At 39.6% G+C, this 18,677-nt stretch overlaps 1 protein-coding gene across 2 annotated transcripts in view; it reads right to left on the bottom strand.

Annotated features, from left to right (window-relative positions):
- Positions 1–18,677, bottom strand: part of dgkb (diacylglycerol kinase, beta) — a 768,700-nt gene that overhangs the window by 443,354 nt on the left and 306,669 nt on the right. For both annotated transcript variants that reach the window (XM_073054135.1, XM_073054136.1), the window contains one exon: positions 65–163. In XM_073054135.1, coding sequence (XP_072910236.1) covers positions 65–163 — 99 coding nt within the window. The remainder of the gene's footprint in view (positions 1–64; positions 164–18,677) is intronic.

The following is an 18,677-nucleotide window of genomic DNA, read 5'->3' as shown; positions in this document are numbered from 1 at the left end:
TTGCTAAAATGTAGACAAGAAAATCTACCATGCTTGGCTGATTTTAGAACATCAGGTGACTTACCAATACAATGGGGCAAATCGAAGCTGGGGGTAAGATATGATCTTTCAGTGGCCCAAAGTCACATTCAGGTTTCATGTGGGATGCACACTTGTTGTGCAGCTGTGAAAAAAATAAGGTCATATTCAGGTAAAGGTAGAATACTTGGAAACAATCTGACTTTTATTTTAGAATAGGAGATAAGTAATATAAATCTAGAAAATGACTTTATTATTTTAGTAAAAATGTTGTCCATGATAATCATCCGTTCAACAGTAATTGAATTAAATTGCAACACAAAGTCCATTTGCATGTGTGGAAGCTTACAAAGATAGTTACATATGAACATACAAATCACGAAATGGAGTATGTGATTCGGCCTGTCAGACCTGCTCTGCCATTAAATCAGATTATCGATAACCTGATAATATCAATTCCACATTCATCTTGTGGTAACTCCTCCCCACTCTCTTGCTTATCTGACAACCATCTACTTTCGCTTTAAAAATATTTGGACAAATTTTTCTAAAAGAATAATGCTCAGAGGAAAATTTTTGCCTCATCTGAACTAAATAAGTGACTCCTCATCTTTAAACAGTGACCCTCAATTCTAGATCTTTCCACAAAAGGCAACACCGAATCAAGATCTTTCAGGATCTTACCTCTAAACTTCAACAGATACAAGCTTTGCTTTTTGAACCTTTCCTCATAAGATCGCCTATTCCAAATATTAGTCTATTAAACTCTCCCTGAACTGCATTCAATGTTTTAGGACATTTCTTAATTGAGGATACCAGTACTATGTAGAGTGACCTGGATGTATGTCTTCTCACAAATATCCTATAAATCTGAAACACATCCTCACTACTCTTGCATCCATTCCTGTTGCAGAAAAAAACCAATTATATTCTTTCAGTTTTACTGATTACTTGCATTTTGCAAATCATTCATTAGGACATATACATCCTTCTGGTTTCCACTTTGCCTTTAAGTCAGCAGCAAATTTAACAACCATACAAATTTAGGACACTGAAATAGACCATTCAGACTGTTGGGTAATGCAGGCTCTCAAAATATATCTTCCATCAGTGCCATTAACCCCACACTATTTTCTCCACAGTCCTACAACATATTGGCTAGCAGATAGTGCAATGCTATTACAGCTCAGGACATTCTGGAGTTCAGAGTTCAATTCCTGTGCCATTCTGTAAGGAGCTTCTGTATGTCCTCCACATGGAATACATGGGTTTTCCCTAGAGTCCTCCCACTGTCCTGAGATGTACTAGGTAGGTTAAGTTCTCACCGTGAATTGTCCCGTGATTAGATGACTAATCAGCAGCATGGTCTTGGTCATAGCAAGGACTAGGCCTTTCATCGCAGTGTTGCCTATTTGCACCTACCTAGGAGAGAGGCGCTGGAGTTGGTGCATTCGACTGGAGTGCCAGAGGTGAAGTGGTGTGATGCATAGGTTGGAGTCACTGTCCCCTCCAGTGTTCGCTCAGCAGAAGACAAGATGTATTGCGTTTGACTGCAGACTGCTACAGCATTCATGGACTCAGGGACTTGGACTATTTTTGCGTGTCTGACTGTACTTCACTGCTATATGTGCCTTGTGCCGTGAATGACTGCAGGTACAGTGTTTTGCACTTTGGCCCCAGAGGAATGATGTTTCAGTTGGCTGTATTCAAGGGTATTCATGTATGGTTGAATGACATTTAAACTTGAATTTGCTCTTTGAAATGGAACTTGTTAGGGTTAATTAGCGTAGGCATGGTTGCTGGGGCATCATGGCTCGAAGTGCTGGAGGGGCCAATTAATAACAAATATTTTTTCACATGCCCATCAACTCCCCTTTAAATCATTGATGACATATCGTCACTAAGGGATAATTTATAGTGGTCATTTCACCCAGCAGTTTGTCTTTCTAAAATGGGAGGAAACAAGCATCCAACAGAAACCCAAGTGGTCACAGGGAGAAAATGCAAACTTCGCACTGATGTTATCTGCAATTGCTGTCAAACCTATGTCCATGAAGTTATGATGTTGCAGCTTTGATGTCTTCATCCATGCCAGTTCTATCAGTTGTTAAAAGCTGTGGCTCCAACAGTGATCCTGATGGTACGCTGCTTATTAATCTTGCCTACTTGCTGATAGCCCATTTATGCCTATCCTCTTGTTTCTGCTGGCCAACTAGAATTCCATCCATACCAGTCTGTTTCCTGAAACACAGACATGGTACCTTCCAGCAAAGATAAAGATTGGGAAGAGACCCAAGAAACTTCTACACTATTATCATCTTGAAACGGCACACTAACGCAAACTGAAGTAGGTTTCCACCAATATTGCTTGTAGGGCTTTTGTCACAAATACGTCAACAAGTTTGTGGTCTGCATATGCAGATAACTTGTTCTAAAACAAGCCAAAACAACAAAGCACATGCAGAGGACCCCATCATGATTAACGTCGATAGACTTTGGTGAAGTTTCCAAGTTTTGGTCTTGTCACCTGCATTTTGCAGGCTCCTTGCATTCTTTCCATTTGAGGAGATTGGTTTGAAAATGCACTTTCAAAAACTAGGGTAATTAAAATTGAATACAGGACACAGAAAAGGCACACAGTTAATTTCTAATTAAGTTACTTAGTTTATACTGCATTGAGGCTTTGACATTCAGCATAGAGGCTTCCTTGTTTAGTTGGTTAGAGCTAACAACAAAAATCACAAAAAGGTTCTTTGACGCAACCAGTGGCTACACTTCTCTTATTATTCACATTATCCAGCACTTAGTCCATAGCCTTCTATGCTTAAGTGATGTATGTGTGAATCTCGATAATTATTAAATACTGTCAGTAATCAAAGCAGTGAATTCTAAGTATTTCCACAGTCTCTGGGAAAGGAAAAGCACCATTATATTCCCCATGAATCTCTTCCTCCATGTCCGAAACATATATCCCTAGTTTTACCTACCTCTGATATGGGGAAAGTTTCCTGTATTCTATTGAGATCCCTCATAATTTTACATACCTGAATCATGATTTCTCTTAACTTCCTTTGCTCTGGCAGAAAGTAACCAGCCTTTCAAGTCTCTGCTCAAAACTGAACTATTCCATTCCAGGCAACACTTGGTGAATCTCATCTGCACCTTTTTTGCGGCTATCATATCTTTCCTGTACCTTGGTACCAGAAGTCTCTCTTCAAAATTCAAAGTGCATTTATTATCAAAGTATGCATACTATATACAACCTTACAGACAGCCACAAAACACAGAAACCCAATAGAACCCATTTAAAAAGACCATCAAACTTTAAATGTGCAGAAAGAAAGCAATTCGTGCACACAATAAAAATAAGCAAATAACATTCAGAACTGAAGTTCATGAAAGTGAGTCCACAGCAACAAAGACAGTCATTGCTGATCCAGGAACCCATTAATATCAGGCCACAGCCTCAGTTCAGTACAGAGATGAGTAAACCTTGTGAGCAATGAGCTGAACACCAGCCCATCTCTCTCATCCAGCATTGACACCCTGACTTTTCCAACCTGACCAGGTGCTTAAATCGACCAAACAGTGGGCTTAGCACTGTCAATGATCCCTCCCAATCGTCCAACAATTTCTTTGACCCATTACCACCAGGCAGACTGTACCGCAGCATTAAGACAAAAATAGTTAGGATGGGAAACAGCCTCCTCTTCCAGGCTGTAAGATGATTCTAGTCTCTGCCACCACCCAGGTCTCATCATGTATGAAGCAGAAGCACTAGGAGCACTGTTTACTTTTTAATTTGTGTCATAAATGCACCTTATTAAATGTTAATTTATTTGCAGTAATATTACTGTATGCGTTGTGAGTTATATGTATTGTGTTGTGCACCTTGGTCTGGAGGATCATTGATTTGTTTCACGGTATACATCTGTACGGTTGAGTGACAATAAACTGAACTTGAACTTTCCATATTCCAGCTGAGCTCTGACCAGAGTTGAATAAAGTTGGAACATAACCTTCCTACTTCTTTCATGCTAATGAAAGCTAGCATCCCATAAGTCCTCCTAACCATGTTGTCTGCCTGTATTTCCACTTTCAAGAACTTCTACTCTGAGGTCTCTCTGCTCCTCAGTGTTGTCTAAGGCCCTAAGTGTTAACTGTTTCTCCTTTCATAGATGTTACCAGGCTTCCATGCTTCTCATTTCATCGCCCCTTCCCTACTCACCTAGCTTCCTCCTCACCTGGCTTCAAATATCACTCCTTGCACACCTTCTCCTTCCCCACCTTCTCAGTCTGGCATCTTCCTCCTTCTTTTCCAGTCCTGATGAATGGTCTCAGCTTAAAATATCTTCTTTTTGTTCCTCTCCATAGATGCTGCCTGACCTGTTGATCTCCTCCAGCATTCTGTATGTGTTACCAGACCAGTTGTGTGTTTCCAGATTTTTGTGTTTTATTTCAGATTTCCAATGATTTGTATTTTTGTAAGCAAATCAACACATCATTGTTTTTCTGGTTGAAAGGAAGAAATGAAAGACTGGATTTGTCAGCTTCTTTGAACCTCTAAGACACACTGGTTAAAAGCAAAGAAAATGTAGAATAGATCATAAAACTGTAAATTATAGGAGCAGAATTAGACAATTTGGCCCATCGTGTCTGTTCTGCCATTTCATCATGGCTGATCCAATTTTCCTCTCAGCCCCAGTCTCCTGCCTTCTATCCATATCCCTTCATGCCCTGACCAATCAAGAATCTGTCAGCCTCTGCCTTAAATATACATAAAGACCTGAACAGCAGCCTGTGGCAACGAATTCAATGGATTCGCCAATGTGGCTTAAGAATCCCCTCCTCATCTCCGTTCTAAAGGGACGCACCTCTTCTTCAAGGCTGTGTGCTCTGGCCTTAGACTCTCCAACAATAGGAAACAACCTCTCCATATCCACTCTATCAAGGCTTTTCACCGTTTGATAGGTTTCAATGAGGTCACCTCATTCGTCTGAATTCAAGTGAATACAGGCCCAGAGTCATCAATCGCTCTTCATAACGTCAAGCCATTCAATCCTGAAATCATTTTCATGAATATCCTTTGAACCCTCTCCAGTTTCAGCATGTCATTTTTAAGGGGCTCAAACCTGCTCACAATACTCCAAAATAGACCTCACCAGTGCTTTATAAAGTTTCAACATTATATCCTTGCTTTTATATTCTAGCCCTATTGAAATGGATGCTAACATTGCAATTGTCTTTCTCACCTTAGACTCAACTTGCAAATTAACCTTTATGGCATCCTGCACACGGACTCCCAAGTCCTTTTGTACTTCAGTTTTTTTTGTATTTTCTCTCCATTTAGAAAATAGCTGAACTTTTCCATTTCTTCTACAAAAGCATATGATCAAACACTTCCCAACACTTCCATCTGTCACTTTCTTGCCCATTCTCCTGTTATGTCTAAGTTCTTCTGTAGCCTCTCTACTTGCTCAAAACTACCTGCTTCTCCACCTATCTTCATACCGTCTGCAAACTTTGCAACAAAGCCATCAATCCCATTACCCAAATCAATGACATACAAGGTAAAAAAAAAATCAGTCCCAACACAGACCCCTGTGGAACACCACTAGTCACTGGCAACCAGCCAGAAAAGGTACCCTTTATTCCCACTTGTTGCCTCCTGCCAATCAGCCACTGCTTTAGCCATGCCAGAATCTTTCCTGTAATACCATGGGCTCATAGCTTGTCAAACAGCCTCATGTGTAGTATCTTGTCAAAGGCCTTCTGAAAATGCAAATGCACAACGTCAACCAATTATCTTTTGTCTACCCTGCTTGTTATTTCTTCAAATAATTCCAACAGATCTGTCAGGCATGATGTTCCCTTAATGAAACCATGCTGACTGTGGCCTATTTTATCATGCGTCTCCCAGTATCCTGAGGCCTCATCCTTAATGATTGATTTCAACATCTTCTCAACCACTGAGGTCAGACCAACTGGCCTACAGTTTCCTTTCTTCTGCTTCTCTCCCTTCTTGAAGAGTGGAGTGACATTTACAATTTTCCAAAACCATCCTGGAATCTAGAGATTCTTTAAAGATCATTACTAACGCTTCCATAATCTCTTCAGCCACCCCTTTCAGAACCCTGGGGTGTACACCATCTGGCTGAGGTGACTTATCTACCTTTAGACCTTTCATTTTTCCAAGAACCTTCTCTCTATTTATGGTTCCAGACACCTGGAACTTCCACCATACTGCTAGACTGATGCAAAATAATTACAGTTTGCCTGCCATTTTGTTGTTGCCCATTACTACCTCTCCAGCATCATTTCCGGTGGTCCAATATCCACTCTTGCCTCTCTTTTACATTTTATGTATCTGAAGAAACTTTTGGTATCCTCTTTAATATTATTGGCTATCTTACTTTCGTATTCCATATTTACCTTTTTAAGTTGCCTTCCGTTGATATTTGAAAACTTCCCAATCCTTTAACTTCCTACTAATTTTTGTTCTATTATGTGCCCTCTCTTTGGCTTTTATGTTGGCTTGGACTTCTCTTGTTAGCCACAGTTGGGTCATCTTTCCTTCAGAATACTTCTTCCTCTTTGGGATGTATATATCCTGTGCCTTCCAAATTGCTTCCAGACATTCCAGCTATTTCAGCTCTGCCCTCATTCCTGCTGGTGTTCTTTTTCAATCAATTTTGGCCATCTCCTCTCTTATGCTTCTGTAATTCCCTTTACTCCACTGCAAAACTGATACATCTGACTTTACTTCTTCTCAAATTTCAAGTTAAATTCAATCATATTTTGATCACCTGCTCCTAAGGGTTGTTTTACCTTAGAACAGATTTGTTATTTGGAGATCCTTGAGAACTGTTTCCATTTATGTTTTGTGGGCTCAAGGGTGATGAATGAATCTTCCTCAGATAGGGCTGAAAGCGTCTAGTGGGATGGGGTGAAGTAATTTGTGAGGTAACGCTTTGCCTGTGCAGGGTGTTTGAGTACAGATATACTCAAGGCTCTCATTCCATTCTGAATGTTCCTCACCAATTCTGGGTGGTCTTGGGGCAGAGATTCCCAGCAGTAGTCAAATATAATAAAAGACTAGGAGACTCCTTGGAAGGTAGACAGATGGATGTAAAGTTGCTAGAACAACAGGAGAAGAAGACCTGCATAGATAGACGGTGGTAAGTTAAATTAGGGTAGGACATACACAGTGAATGGTCAGATCTTGGAGATTACTGTGAAACAGAGAGACTTTACAGTACAAGTAAGGATAGGGGAATTAAAGGTTATGGGGAAAAGACAGGTAGGTGGAGATGAATCCATGGCCAGGTCAGTCATGATCTTTTTGAATGGCGGAGCAGGCTCAACAGGCCAGTTGGCCTACTCCTGCTCCTATTTCTTATGTTTTTATGTAAGTACATATTTTGCTAAAAACAGTATCCAGGAAACTAAACTGGTGAAGAAAGTGTTTGGCAGACTGCCCTTCATCAGTCAGGGCACTGAAATTAGGAGTTGGGATGTTATGTTACAGTTGTACAAGATGTTGGAGAGACTGCTCTTGGAGTACCATGTAGAGTTTTGGTCATCGTGATATAGGGAAAAAAAAACATCTTTACATAGGAAAGAGTGCAAAGAAGATTTAAAAGGTCTTAAGGCTCTGATGTGGAGAGGTTAGACAGATTAGAATGTTATTCCTTGAAGCATAGCAGATTGAGGGGTGATTTTGTCAAGTTGAATTAAATCATAACGGGTATCACTGGGGTGAATGGAATGCACTTACTCCTAGCAAAAGAAACCTAAAAGCTAGAGGAAAAGAAAGAGGATACCGGTTTAAGGGGAGAGATGAAAGAAGGGGCAATGCTTTCACACAGACAATAGTGCAGAAAATGGAATGAGCTATCAGAAATTGTGGTAGGGACATGTAAGATAACAATCAAAACATATCTGGATAAGTGCATGAATTGGGGGGAGGGCAGGGTTGTATTATAGGGATATGGACCAAATGTAAGCGATTGGGATTAGCCTGGTAAACACCATGGTTGGCAAGGGTGAGTTGGGTCAAAGGGTCTGTTTCCTGCTGCATTACTCTATGAATCTATGTTGCAAAAGATAAGAATCCTAAAATGAAGACCTTCTGGATGAAGGGAGTGAGGAAACGTTGGAGGAGAGAGTTACAAAATTTTTAAAAAGCTGAAACACGGAGAATGGAACTGTACTGTGTTCGAAAAGGGGAGATACACTTAAATGATTGGATAAAAGGTTTGGATTCAAAATCAATCATTGCTCATTTACCAGTTGATAATATTGCTATATCACTTTATACACACAGATTACACTTTCAATTACCAAATCATATGTCTTGAAATGTAGTTCTGCTTTTAGTAGGCAGTAAGTAACATGAACAAGTGCTCACCCAAAGCCAGTTTTCAATGAGCTGTGAATTTTTGCTGCTTCATTTCATCAGACAATCTCAAGCAGTGGCAATGGACTGCCCCTAGTGGTGAAATGCATGCAATCATGTGAACTCTAATTTCTCTCCAACAAAACTGAACTTCATGATGAGAAGATCAAAACACATGCATTTCTCTTTTGTAGAAGACTACATATTCAATATTGTTGAATTTATATTGCAAAGTGATGCATCTGATAACATCAATTTTTTGTTATCAAATAATATGAAGTGTACTATTTCTTGAATTAGGTCTTTGCAAAGGAAAGCCACTGACTCACCTTTCAAATAATGGCGCAGGCAGCAATTAATTTTGAAGTGTGTTAACAGTCACTTTCTAGTCAGGCACAACAGCCAGTTTGTGGTCGGTAGATTCAAGCAGAGAGCAATGAGATCAATTTTCTATTAATCTGTTTTTGCTGGTGTTGGTTGCTGGATAAATGTGCATTCGGATGCCAGGAGAACTGATGACAGATTTTTTTTACATCCACCTGACAAGGCAGATGGAGACTTAACTCAATGTCTCATCTGCCAGACAGCATATCTGCCGAGGCAGCTTTTCACTGAAGTGCCAGACAAAATTAGTGTATTTGCTTAACAACTGTTAATGCTGCTAGCTCTTGTATAATTTCTTGATCTGGAAGAAGTTAGTACTTTTGAAAGAAATGCTTTTTTAAATACCGTTAATTTATTGCTGAAGAACTGGGAATATGTCATTATAGCATATGTCTCAAGTTCCATCAGACTCGATTTCCAAAGAATGCCACTACTGCACTGGTGTGCCATTTTCCCTTCCCCAAAGCCACTGTGCTTCAGCCTGCAGGAGTGGCATTGTAATTAGCACCAGTACAGTGCTGCATGTCCAGGTAAACCAGCAGCAGGAATGAAAGGGAGCAGTAGGATTAGAACCGATTTCAGTGAGGGGCCTCATGTTCAACAGGGAGATTTCTATACATCATCTCAATTAGATTTCAGGTCCCTGCTCTGGGATGGAAAAATTGCAGCTAAACCCACCATTCTAAGTACCGTAGGTTCTTTGGAGAACTACATGTATAAAGTGCATTTGAGAATAGCTCGCAAGGGTTTACTTGAAACACTTTTAAGATGCAATAGTCATTACATAAATTTGCAAAAGCACAAAAAGATCCCCTGCACAGTATGAAATCAAGAATCTGATGTGTGATAAAACTATGTGGTATTGGAAATATATACTTTGTCACCTTAAACAGGATTCCACTGTCAGGCACAACTTCCTTTTCCATTGCTTTTCAGCATTCCATTATACTAGAAACACAACTACAATATAGACATCCACAGCATAGTAAATTTATAATAGTCCCATTCAAGCCTAAAGATTTAATCACTGTGGATGATGTTTAATTTTGTGGGATAACATCTTTCCTAACAAGGATGGGGAGGTGGGCGAAAGTCACTCTGCTTGGCAGGTGAGCCTTGTGGATGTGAAATAATCTCCGGTTCTGGGGCCTCCTCCATGGTGGTTGTAGGAGTTCATGCTGAGACTGCAGGAAGTGGCTCTGACAGCTTTGGATACCTTTCTTCTCTAACAAGTGGCTCTGTTCTCCTCAACCGATCGATGTGTTGTCTCTGGATGACATCGGGTGTAATCTCCACTGTGTCGGAGAGTGGCCCAGTTCTATCCTTAATCTTTCCAAGTGCCCACTTTTGATTACCTCTGTAGTGCCTCATCAGGACTGCCCGTCCAGGACTGAAACATCAAACCACTTTATTTGAGGAGCTCTCAATTTGTCTCAGCTTTTTGTCCTGAGATTGGGTTTGGGGAGATTCTAGTGTGAGTGTGAGGGATGACCAGGAACAGCGGAGCTGGTAAGTTGCTGGTTATGGTGTCTGCTGCACTGCAATACAAAGAAGGAAATTGGTGAGCTTCTAATTCAGTGTCTGTGTAGTGTGATCTGCTGGCATTGCTTGCAGTGTGTTCTTTAGAATCTGAGCAAACATTTCTGGAAGCCATTTGTAGCTGGGTGGTATGGTGCAGATGTAAACTAGCTTATTCCATTCATTTTCAGGAATGACTACTGTTCTGAAACAAACTGTGGTCCATTGTCACTGACTAAGTGTTCTCAAACACCAGTTCTTTAGAAGAGCCCTCTCAACACATCAGCAATGTGTAAGGCTGCAGTGGAGGCTATTGGGAACATTTCCAGCCACTTTGTAGCTGCATCCACTACTACCAAGAAATTTGTGCTGGTGAATGGTCCATCAAAATCCACATGAATCCTCTGCTAGGGTGAAGAGGCACCATTCTTGGCATCTCTGGACATGTTGTCATCCCAACCAGTGCAAGGTAAGCTGCTGGATCTGCTACTCTATCCCAGGCCACCAGACAAAGCTTCGAACCAACACTTTCATGCCGAGATGACCAGTACTTAGCTCCACCAACACTTCAGCTCTCAGCATGGATGGTATAACAACTTTCATTCTGCACATAAGTCAACCCCCATCAAGGGCAAGTTCATCCTGGTGCTGATAAAAATGGGGGAGCTGGAACTTCAGCAGCACATTCCAGCCATTTTTGGTGGCCATGTGTATACCTGAGATGGTGTGGGTCTTTTCTGGTTTCCCTTTGGATCATCTCTGCTGTAAAGGGGAGTCTTTCAATTTGTGTTGGGGACAATATGTCAAGAAGAGGTGTCCTTTTTTAGTAAATTTTCTCAGTATTTCATTTCCTAAGGCTAAATGGGATAATTCATCAGCATCTCCATGATTGGTGATAGTCTTGAATTCAGTGTTGTAATTGTGTCCTCCAAGAATCAGCCAATCTCTGCATTCATGCTGCTGCTATTAATGGAACATCCTTCTGTGGATTACAATTGGACACCCAAGGTTGATGGCCATTAATGAAGATAAATTCTCTCTAATACAATTACCGGTTGAAACATTTTACACCCCAAACCAGACTCAAGGCCTCTCTGTCAATCCATGTGTAATTTTTCTCTGAAGTGGCAAGGGAAATGATGCAAAGGCTATGGGGTATTCAGTTCCATGACTCATAACATGAGACTTGACTGTCCATATACCATATGGCAAGGTGTCACAGACAATCTTCACTGACATAATTACTGCCTGTTACACCACTGGCGTTTAGGGCACCAATAAAGGACTTCCATCTGTGTGGTGTTCAGGGCTTCCTTCATTTTGTCAGTAGCTTCCTCTCAGTTTTCACTACTGTCAATCACGCAAGACCCAGCTGGAGACTCAGGAATACCGTTACAGTCAGATGTAGAAGAGTTGTTCTTTGCTGTTTCCAGCAGTTTACCAGTCAAGGCTGTTTGCTCTGTACTGAACTCCCAACCTGGAGGGCAGGTGGACCACTCTTAGTCCGGCACGTTTGACATGTTTGGCATGGGCGACTTTACCATGCCAAAACATAAAGCCCTGCTTCCAGCCAATGTAGCTCTCTGGGTCAACGAGCCATAGAAGCCCCAAAACCCAATGACAAGGTGGTCCTCTTGGAGGCTTCACTGGACTATGTAGATCATAATGTCTTATGTCACCATTTCCTTTGTCTTTTGGAAAGCCTCCTCACATTGCTTTGTCCATTGCCATTTCTTCCTGATCTGTAGTTCAAGGGATATAGTAATTGACAAATCCTAAAAAATAATGCAACTTTGACATGTTCTTTGGCCTTGGGCATCCATCACTGCTTAAAGTTTCACAGCACACTTGTGTATTGCTTGTGCCACAATCGCATGACCACAGAAAGTGACGCTTGGTTTAAAGAATTCACTCTTGTTGAATCATGCTCTGAGCCCATAGACTTTTTAACACTGTCTTGAGATTTTGAAAATGTTCCTTATCATTTTCATCCATAACAATGAAGTCGTCCAGTTAACTCAAAGTGCCTGGCAGCCCTAGAGCAACTGGTCCATAGTTTTCTGCCAGAATGCAGGTGCAGACGCCACTCCAAAAATGACCCTGCAATAAAGCCCTTTGTGAGTGTTTATGGTGAAAAACACTTTGGACTCTTCTTCCATTTCCATCTTGTAGGTAGGCCTCAGGTAAGTCCACTTTGCTCAAGTATTTCTTTCCAGAAAGATTTGCAAAGGTATCTTCCATCCTTAGCTGAGTGTATTGATCAAGGTTCAGTACTGGGTTGTTGGTGACCTTAAAATGACCAGAGATCCTGACAGACCCATTCTTCTTGGCTACTGGGACTTCCGGCATTATACATGAGTTCCAGGCAACCTTTGAAAGAATTCCTTCTGCCTTTACGTGACCTATGTAGCTCACTAGCTTCTTTATCATGGTTGGTATAAGGAACCTGATGGGCTTTGTAAAACATGGGTGTGGTGCTTTCATTTAACACTATTTAATCCTTGATATATTTCTGTTTTCCAATGCCATCCTTGAACACTGCTGTGGCATCACCCAGCACTTCCCTTAATTTGATTTCTGTTGTCTCTATTGCAGGGAATGTGACATGCAAATGGTGGACGGATCTCCAATCACGATGCATTGTCTCAGCCAATCACGCCCCCACAATTCTATCCTTCCTGTTTTATCATACACTAACTCAACGTAGTTTATTGGTTGTTGTATTTCACTGTTTAAAAAGTGTTATCTTTTCTCTAGTATAATTTCTTAGTTAGTTATCTGCAGACTTCAGTTTAGTATCTTTGAAATGCCATTGAAAATCATGTCGTGGAATGACTAAGACAGCCAGACAAGTGTCCAATTCCATTTTAATTAATTTGCCATTCAGTTCTACTGTAAGCCATCATGAGTGAATCTGCAGATGCTGGAAATAAATAAAAACACAAAATGGTGGCAGAACTCAGCAGGCCAGACAGCATCTATGGGAGGAGGTAGTGACGACGTTTCGGGCCGAGACCCTTCATCAGGAGGGAGGTAGTGATGACGTTTCGGGCCGAAACCCTTCATACTGTAAGCCATACTGTTTTTCTCTTCTTAGTTGCCACATTGTAAATCTCACTCTCATTATCAGATCTTTCATCAACAGCGTGCACTTTAGCGCTGCTTTTTGAAATTGTGCTTGGCTTTCTATATTTTTCTATTATCTGTGCAGTCCATTTACTTGCATCTGCCTGACATGCTCTTTGTACGCGTCCTACTTTGTTGCATTTTCTGCAAGTTTTGCCTTTAAACTTGCATTTGTCTGGTGTACAGTGATGCTAGGAAGTTTGTGAACCCCGTATAATTTTCTCTATTTCTACATAAATATGACCTAAAATGTGATCAGATCTTCACAGAAGTCCTAAAACTAGATATAAAGAACCCAATTAAATAAATAACACAAAAAGCATTATACTCGTTCATTGATATATTGAGAAAAATGATCCAATATTACGTGTATTTGTTGGAAAAAAACCTTTGCTTTCAGTAACTGGTGTGACCCCCCCCTTGTACAGCAATGACTTCAGCCAAACATTTCCATTAACTGTTGATCAGTCCTGCACATTGGCTAAGAGGAATTTTAGGCCATTGCTCATTACAAAATTGCTTTAATTCTGCAATGTTAGTGGGCTTCCTTGCATGAACTGCTTACTTCAGGTCTTTTCACAACATTTCTATAGTTTAGTCTGCAGATAACTAAGAAATTATACTAGAGAAAAGATAACACTTTTTAAACAGTGAAATACAACAACCAATAAACTACGTTGAGTTAAAACACCAATGACCTTCTTTTTAAACCATTCTGTTGTTGATTTACTTTTATCTTTCAGGTCATTGTCTTGGTGCATTATCTAACTTCATTAAGCCACATTCTCCTGTAAAATGCCTTGATACAATTTTGAATTCATTGTTCCCTCAATAACTGCAAGCTGTCCAGGCCCTAAGGCAGCAAAGCAGCCCCAAACCATGTTGCTCTTTCCACCATGCTTCACAGCTGGGATGAGGTTTTGGTGTTGGTGTGCAGTGCCCTTTTCCCTTCAAACATGGCAAGGTGCATTTCTGCCAAAAAGTTCAACTTTTGTCTCTTCTGTCCACAGGGCATTGTCCCAGAAGCATTGCAGAACATCCAGGTGGTCTTTTGCAAACTTGAAACATGCAGCAATGGTTTTTTTTTGGAGAGCAATTGTTTCCTCCATGGTGTCCTTCCATGAACGCCATTCTTGTTCAGTGTTTTTCTTATACTGTAGTGCACACATAAATAGAAACTTTAGCAAGTTCTGGAGATTTCTGCAGGTATTTTGCTGTTGCCCTTGAGTTCTTTTTCATCTTGTTCAGCGTTGCATATTGTGCTCCTGCTGTGATCTTTGCATGACGCCCACTCCTAAACAGAAAAACAACAGTACTGAGTTTGTAGATAATTTCTCTTACTGTGGACTGGTGACACTCAGGTCTTTAGAAATGATTTTCGATTCTTTTCCAGCTTTATGAATCTCTGCAATTCTTCTTCTTATACGGTGCTCTGACAGTTGTTTTGATTGAGGCATGGTGCACATAAACCGATCTTTCATGAGAAGTATAGGCTCTGTCAGTAACCTGACTCTTGTATCATTTTTATAGGGTAGGGCACCTCTACAACTCACACATCCTATCTTCATTTTCATTCATTTTTTCATTTTCAATCTTTTTTATTGATTTTCCAACAAAGTAAAAAAATACAAATCAGAGGAGAATTTTTAGCAAACACATAGTACAAAAAAAACGTAGAAACAGCAAAGAAAATACTGTCAAGGTCACTTAAATATAATGTTAAGCTGTTGTATATAGTATATAAGAAACCACAACTCCTCTTAACAAATCGTAAAGAAAAAAAGATTGGAAATTTTATTAATAAAGAGAAAAAAACCCCGCTAAACTAACCTAAAAATAATTGGGCAGTCCACTTGAGGATAAAATTAGAAAAAAAAAGAAAAAAGAGAACATCCTTCTAGTCATCTCCGAACCTTCGCAGATAAGGAAATTTTTTTCCTTAAAAAAAGAGAAAAAAATAATTAAATCATATGAAAATATTGAATAAAGGGTCACCAGACTTGCTCAAAGTTAAAAGATGTGTCAAACGTCCGGCTTCTAATTTTCTCCAATCACACATCCTATCTTATCTCATTAATAGGAACAGGTGACTCCAAATAGCTTTCATAGAAGGCATTACCCCAGCGGTGCACATACATTTTCCAACAAATATATGTAATATTGAATCATTTTTCTCAATAAATAAATGATCAAATATAATGTTTTTGTGTTATTATTTAATTGGGGTCTATTTTACTAGTTTTAGAACTTATGTGAAGATCTGATCACATTTTAGGTCATATTTATGCAGAAATATTAGGTTATATTTATGCAGAAATTCTACAAGTTTCACAAACCTTCTAGCACCACTGTATGTGAGCCCCTGCTGCAACAGTAACACAATTTATTTGGCCAGGCAGGTTTCTGGTTAGTTGCTGCAATTTTGTTCATGCTCACTTTCATTCCTGACTACAACTCAATTGTGTCTCTGTCTGCAGTTTCCATTGATACAGCAATTTCAACTGCAGTTTTAAATGTAAGCTGTGGTTCATTAGGAGCTATTTTTGAATGCTTTCTTGTGAGATTCCACAAACTAAATGATATCTCTGTGCATCATTAAGCCCATCACTGAACTGATAATGCTTAGACAATCTCTTCAATTCAGCCACCTATGCTGAAATGGACTCCCCTTCCTTTTGATTCCGCTATAAAATCCAAAATACTCTGCGATCAACAATGGTTTTGTTTCTAAATGTTCCTGCATTACTATCATGATATCAGCAAAGCTCATTCTGACTGGTTTGGCTGGAGCAGTCAAACATCGAAACAAACTGTATGCTTTCCCACCTATTGCAAAGTGTAACATTGACACTTGCTTTTTATTAGCTATTTCAATTGCTTCAAAATACTGATCAATTTGTTCAGTATACATTATCCAGTTACCTATTGTGCAATCGAATGTATCCAATGCAGGCAGCCACCTGCTTTTTAAAAATATTATTATTAATATCGAGTACTCGCTGATTATTAACCCATGAATTTTGTCTGTTTTCTGCCTTTTTTTTACTCGACCATCTCTCTCAGCTTCTGAAGAAGAAAACTTGCTATGTTTTTTTTTATAAACTCAACTGTCTCGCTGCATTTCAACAGGTAAGTTGTCATCTCAAGTTTGAGTTAAATCTTACTCTCACCACTGTTGTGTTTTGTAACTCCAAAACATAAAGCTAACTGGATCCTGAACCAGTGTGGATAACTTCACTCACCTCAACTCTAAACTGACTCACTTTCAGGGATTCTACAATTCATGTTGTCAGTATTATTTATGTATATTTTCATAAATTCTATTGCATTTTTTATTTTCTGTAAAAATCTGAAAGGAATATATGGTGACATATAAAACCTTAGGTAATAAATTATCTTTTATTTTAATTTTGACATTCGTACCTAACTCAACCCAGAACTGAGCTGCTGGTATATATCGCTCCATCATGAAGATTGCAATCTTCTACCTTTGTTACATCTTCTACCTCCACTCCTCTTCACCTATTTGTCACTGAAATTCTCATTGCTGCCTTTATCATTTGTTTACTCAGTTGCCCCAGTCTTCCATGGTAATCCTCTATTTTCCACATACAAACATCAGCATATCCAAAATCTACTGGCTCCTGGTTTTGTCATGCCACCAAATTCCATTTGTATTAAAATATCTCATGATCTAGTCTCTTTTATAACAGTTAACTTCTTTGGCCTAATATCACATCTTCAACCATCAAATTCCTTTCCTGTATATTTTGTTTCTTTCTTCTCTTTACCCACTCACTGCTGGTGGCTATAACTTCACCTATCCAAATTTCCACATCAAGGCCATCTCCACGTTGTCCTCTCCCTTTAAGATCCTATTGCTCGGACATGAATGCTTCATCCTACATTATGAGCTAAAATCCTGAGGTGGGCTTCAAACTTCTGATGTTTAGGTTTGGTTACAGTTGGCACATGCAAAAACAAAACTGTACATATGCACCTATTGGTACCGTGCTGCTAAACTATGCATAGAAATAAACTAAACCAATTGTCACATTTAATCACATGCCCATTAAAAGTTATGAAAATCTCTATTTCCAGACAAGGGCTTCAATTTTAATACTTCAAATCCTTAGGTATCCTGCCAGTTCTTTTGAGTAATATAATTGCACTAAGGCTGTCAAAGCAAGTCTCCAGTGTCAAGTTCTGGATGAATAAATCTTTCTTGCAACCACATAATCCACAAAACGAACCTCAGATGAACAATTAAAGCTCTGAAGACACTGCACTGAGGAGTTGCTGTTTCACATTAGCATGCAATCTCAGATTAATTACATATTGTACATGATGCAGATGATATTCCAATGCTATATTTCATTGTTAGATAGAAGTACCCTTTTATTAAGCACCCTTCTCTTTGAAAGCACAGACCTTTAATGGTTGAATTTTTAAAAGTCCTTGTTAATCTTCATGTTCATCATTTAGAATTTACTTAGCATTTCTAAAACCAGCCCATTAAAATATTTTAAAAGTTTTAACTTTTTGTTTTGGAAATGTAGTAAAATGAAACAGAAGTATCAAAATAGAACAGCATTTTGAGGCAGCTGGATTTAGTTGTAGTTTTTTGCTACTGTGTTCTTGATCTGAGCTGTGCGACAATGGACCATAACCAGACAGAACCCAGCTGTTTCTTTACTAAACGTTAACCAGCAAGGAATACATTTATATAATCACTGAAGTTTACTTGCAGACAGTTTAGATTTAAAATGTGTTGGCAAAAGCTCAGAAGTAAATGACTTCAGATTATGTGCTCTGTAGAAACAGGGTGTCAAAATGCAATGAACTTGACAGCATTTGTGGAGACAGAAACAGAATTAAAGTTCCAGGTCAGTGACATTGCATTGTCAAAAAATGTCATCCTTCTCAATCTGTAATCTGCTGAGGGTCAGATCAGAGGCATTCGGGTCTGGTGACCCAAAAAGTTACAAGAGGTCTAGGTACGATCTCCAGAAAGCCCTCTCATGGGCGAAGTGGCAATTCCAGACTGAACAATTCAACCAAGGATGCTTAATAGTTGTGGCAGGGCTTGAATGGTATCAGCACTAATGAAGTTAAACCAAGCGACACAGGGCTTCACTTCCAGATGAGTTCAATGCCTTCTATGCTCGCTTTGACTGTCAAAACAAGGAGGAACCATCCTAAGTTTCCACAGTCCCCGATGACATGTGAGCAG

This window comes from Hemitrygon akajei, chromosome 8 (genome assembly GCF_048418815.1).
Source record: "Hemitrygon akajei chromosome 8, sHemAka1.3, whole genome shotgun sequence".
Taxonomy (NCBI): Eukaryota; Metazoa; Chordata; class Chondrichthyes; order Myliobatiformes; family Dasyatidae; genus Hemitrygon; species Hemitrygon akajei.
Note: the sequence above shows the minus strand (reverse complement) of the source record. Positions and strands in the feature narration are given on the sequence as shown.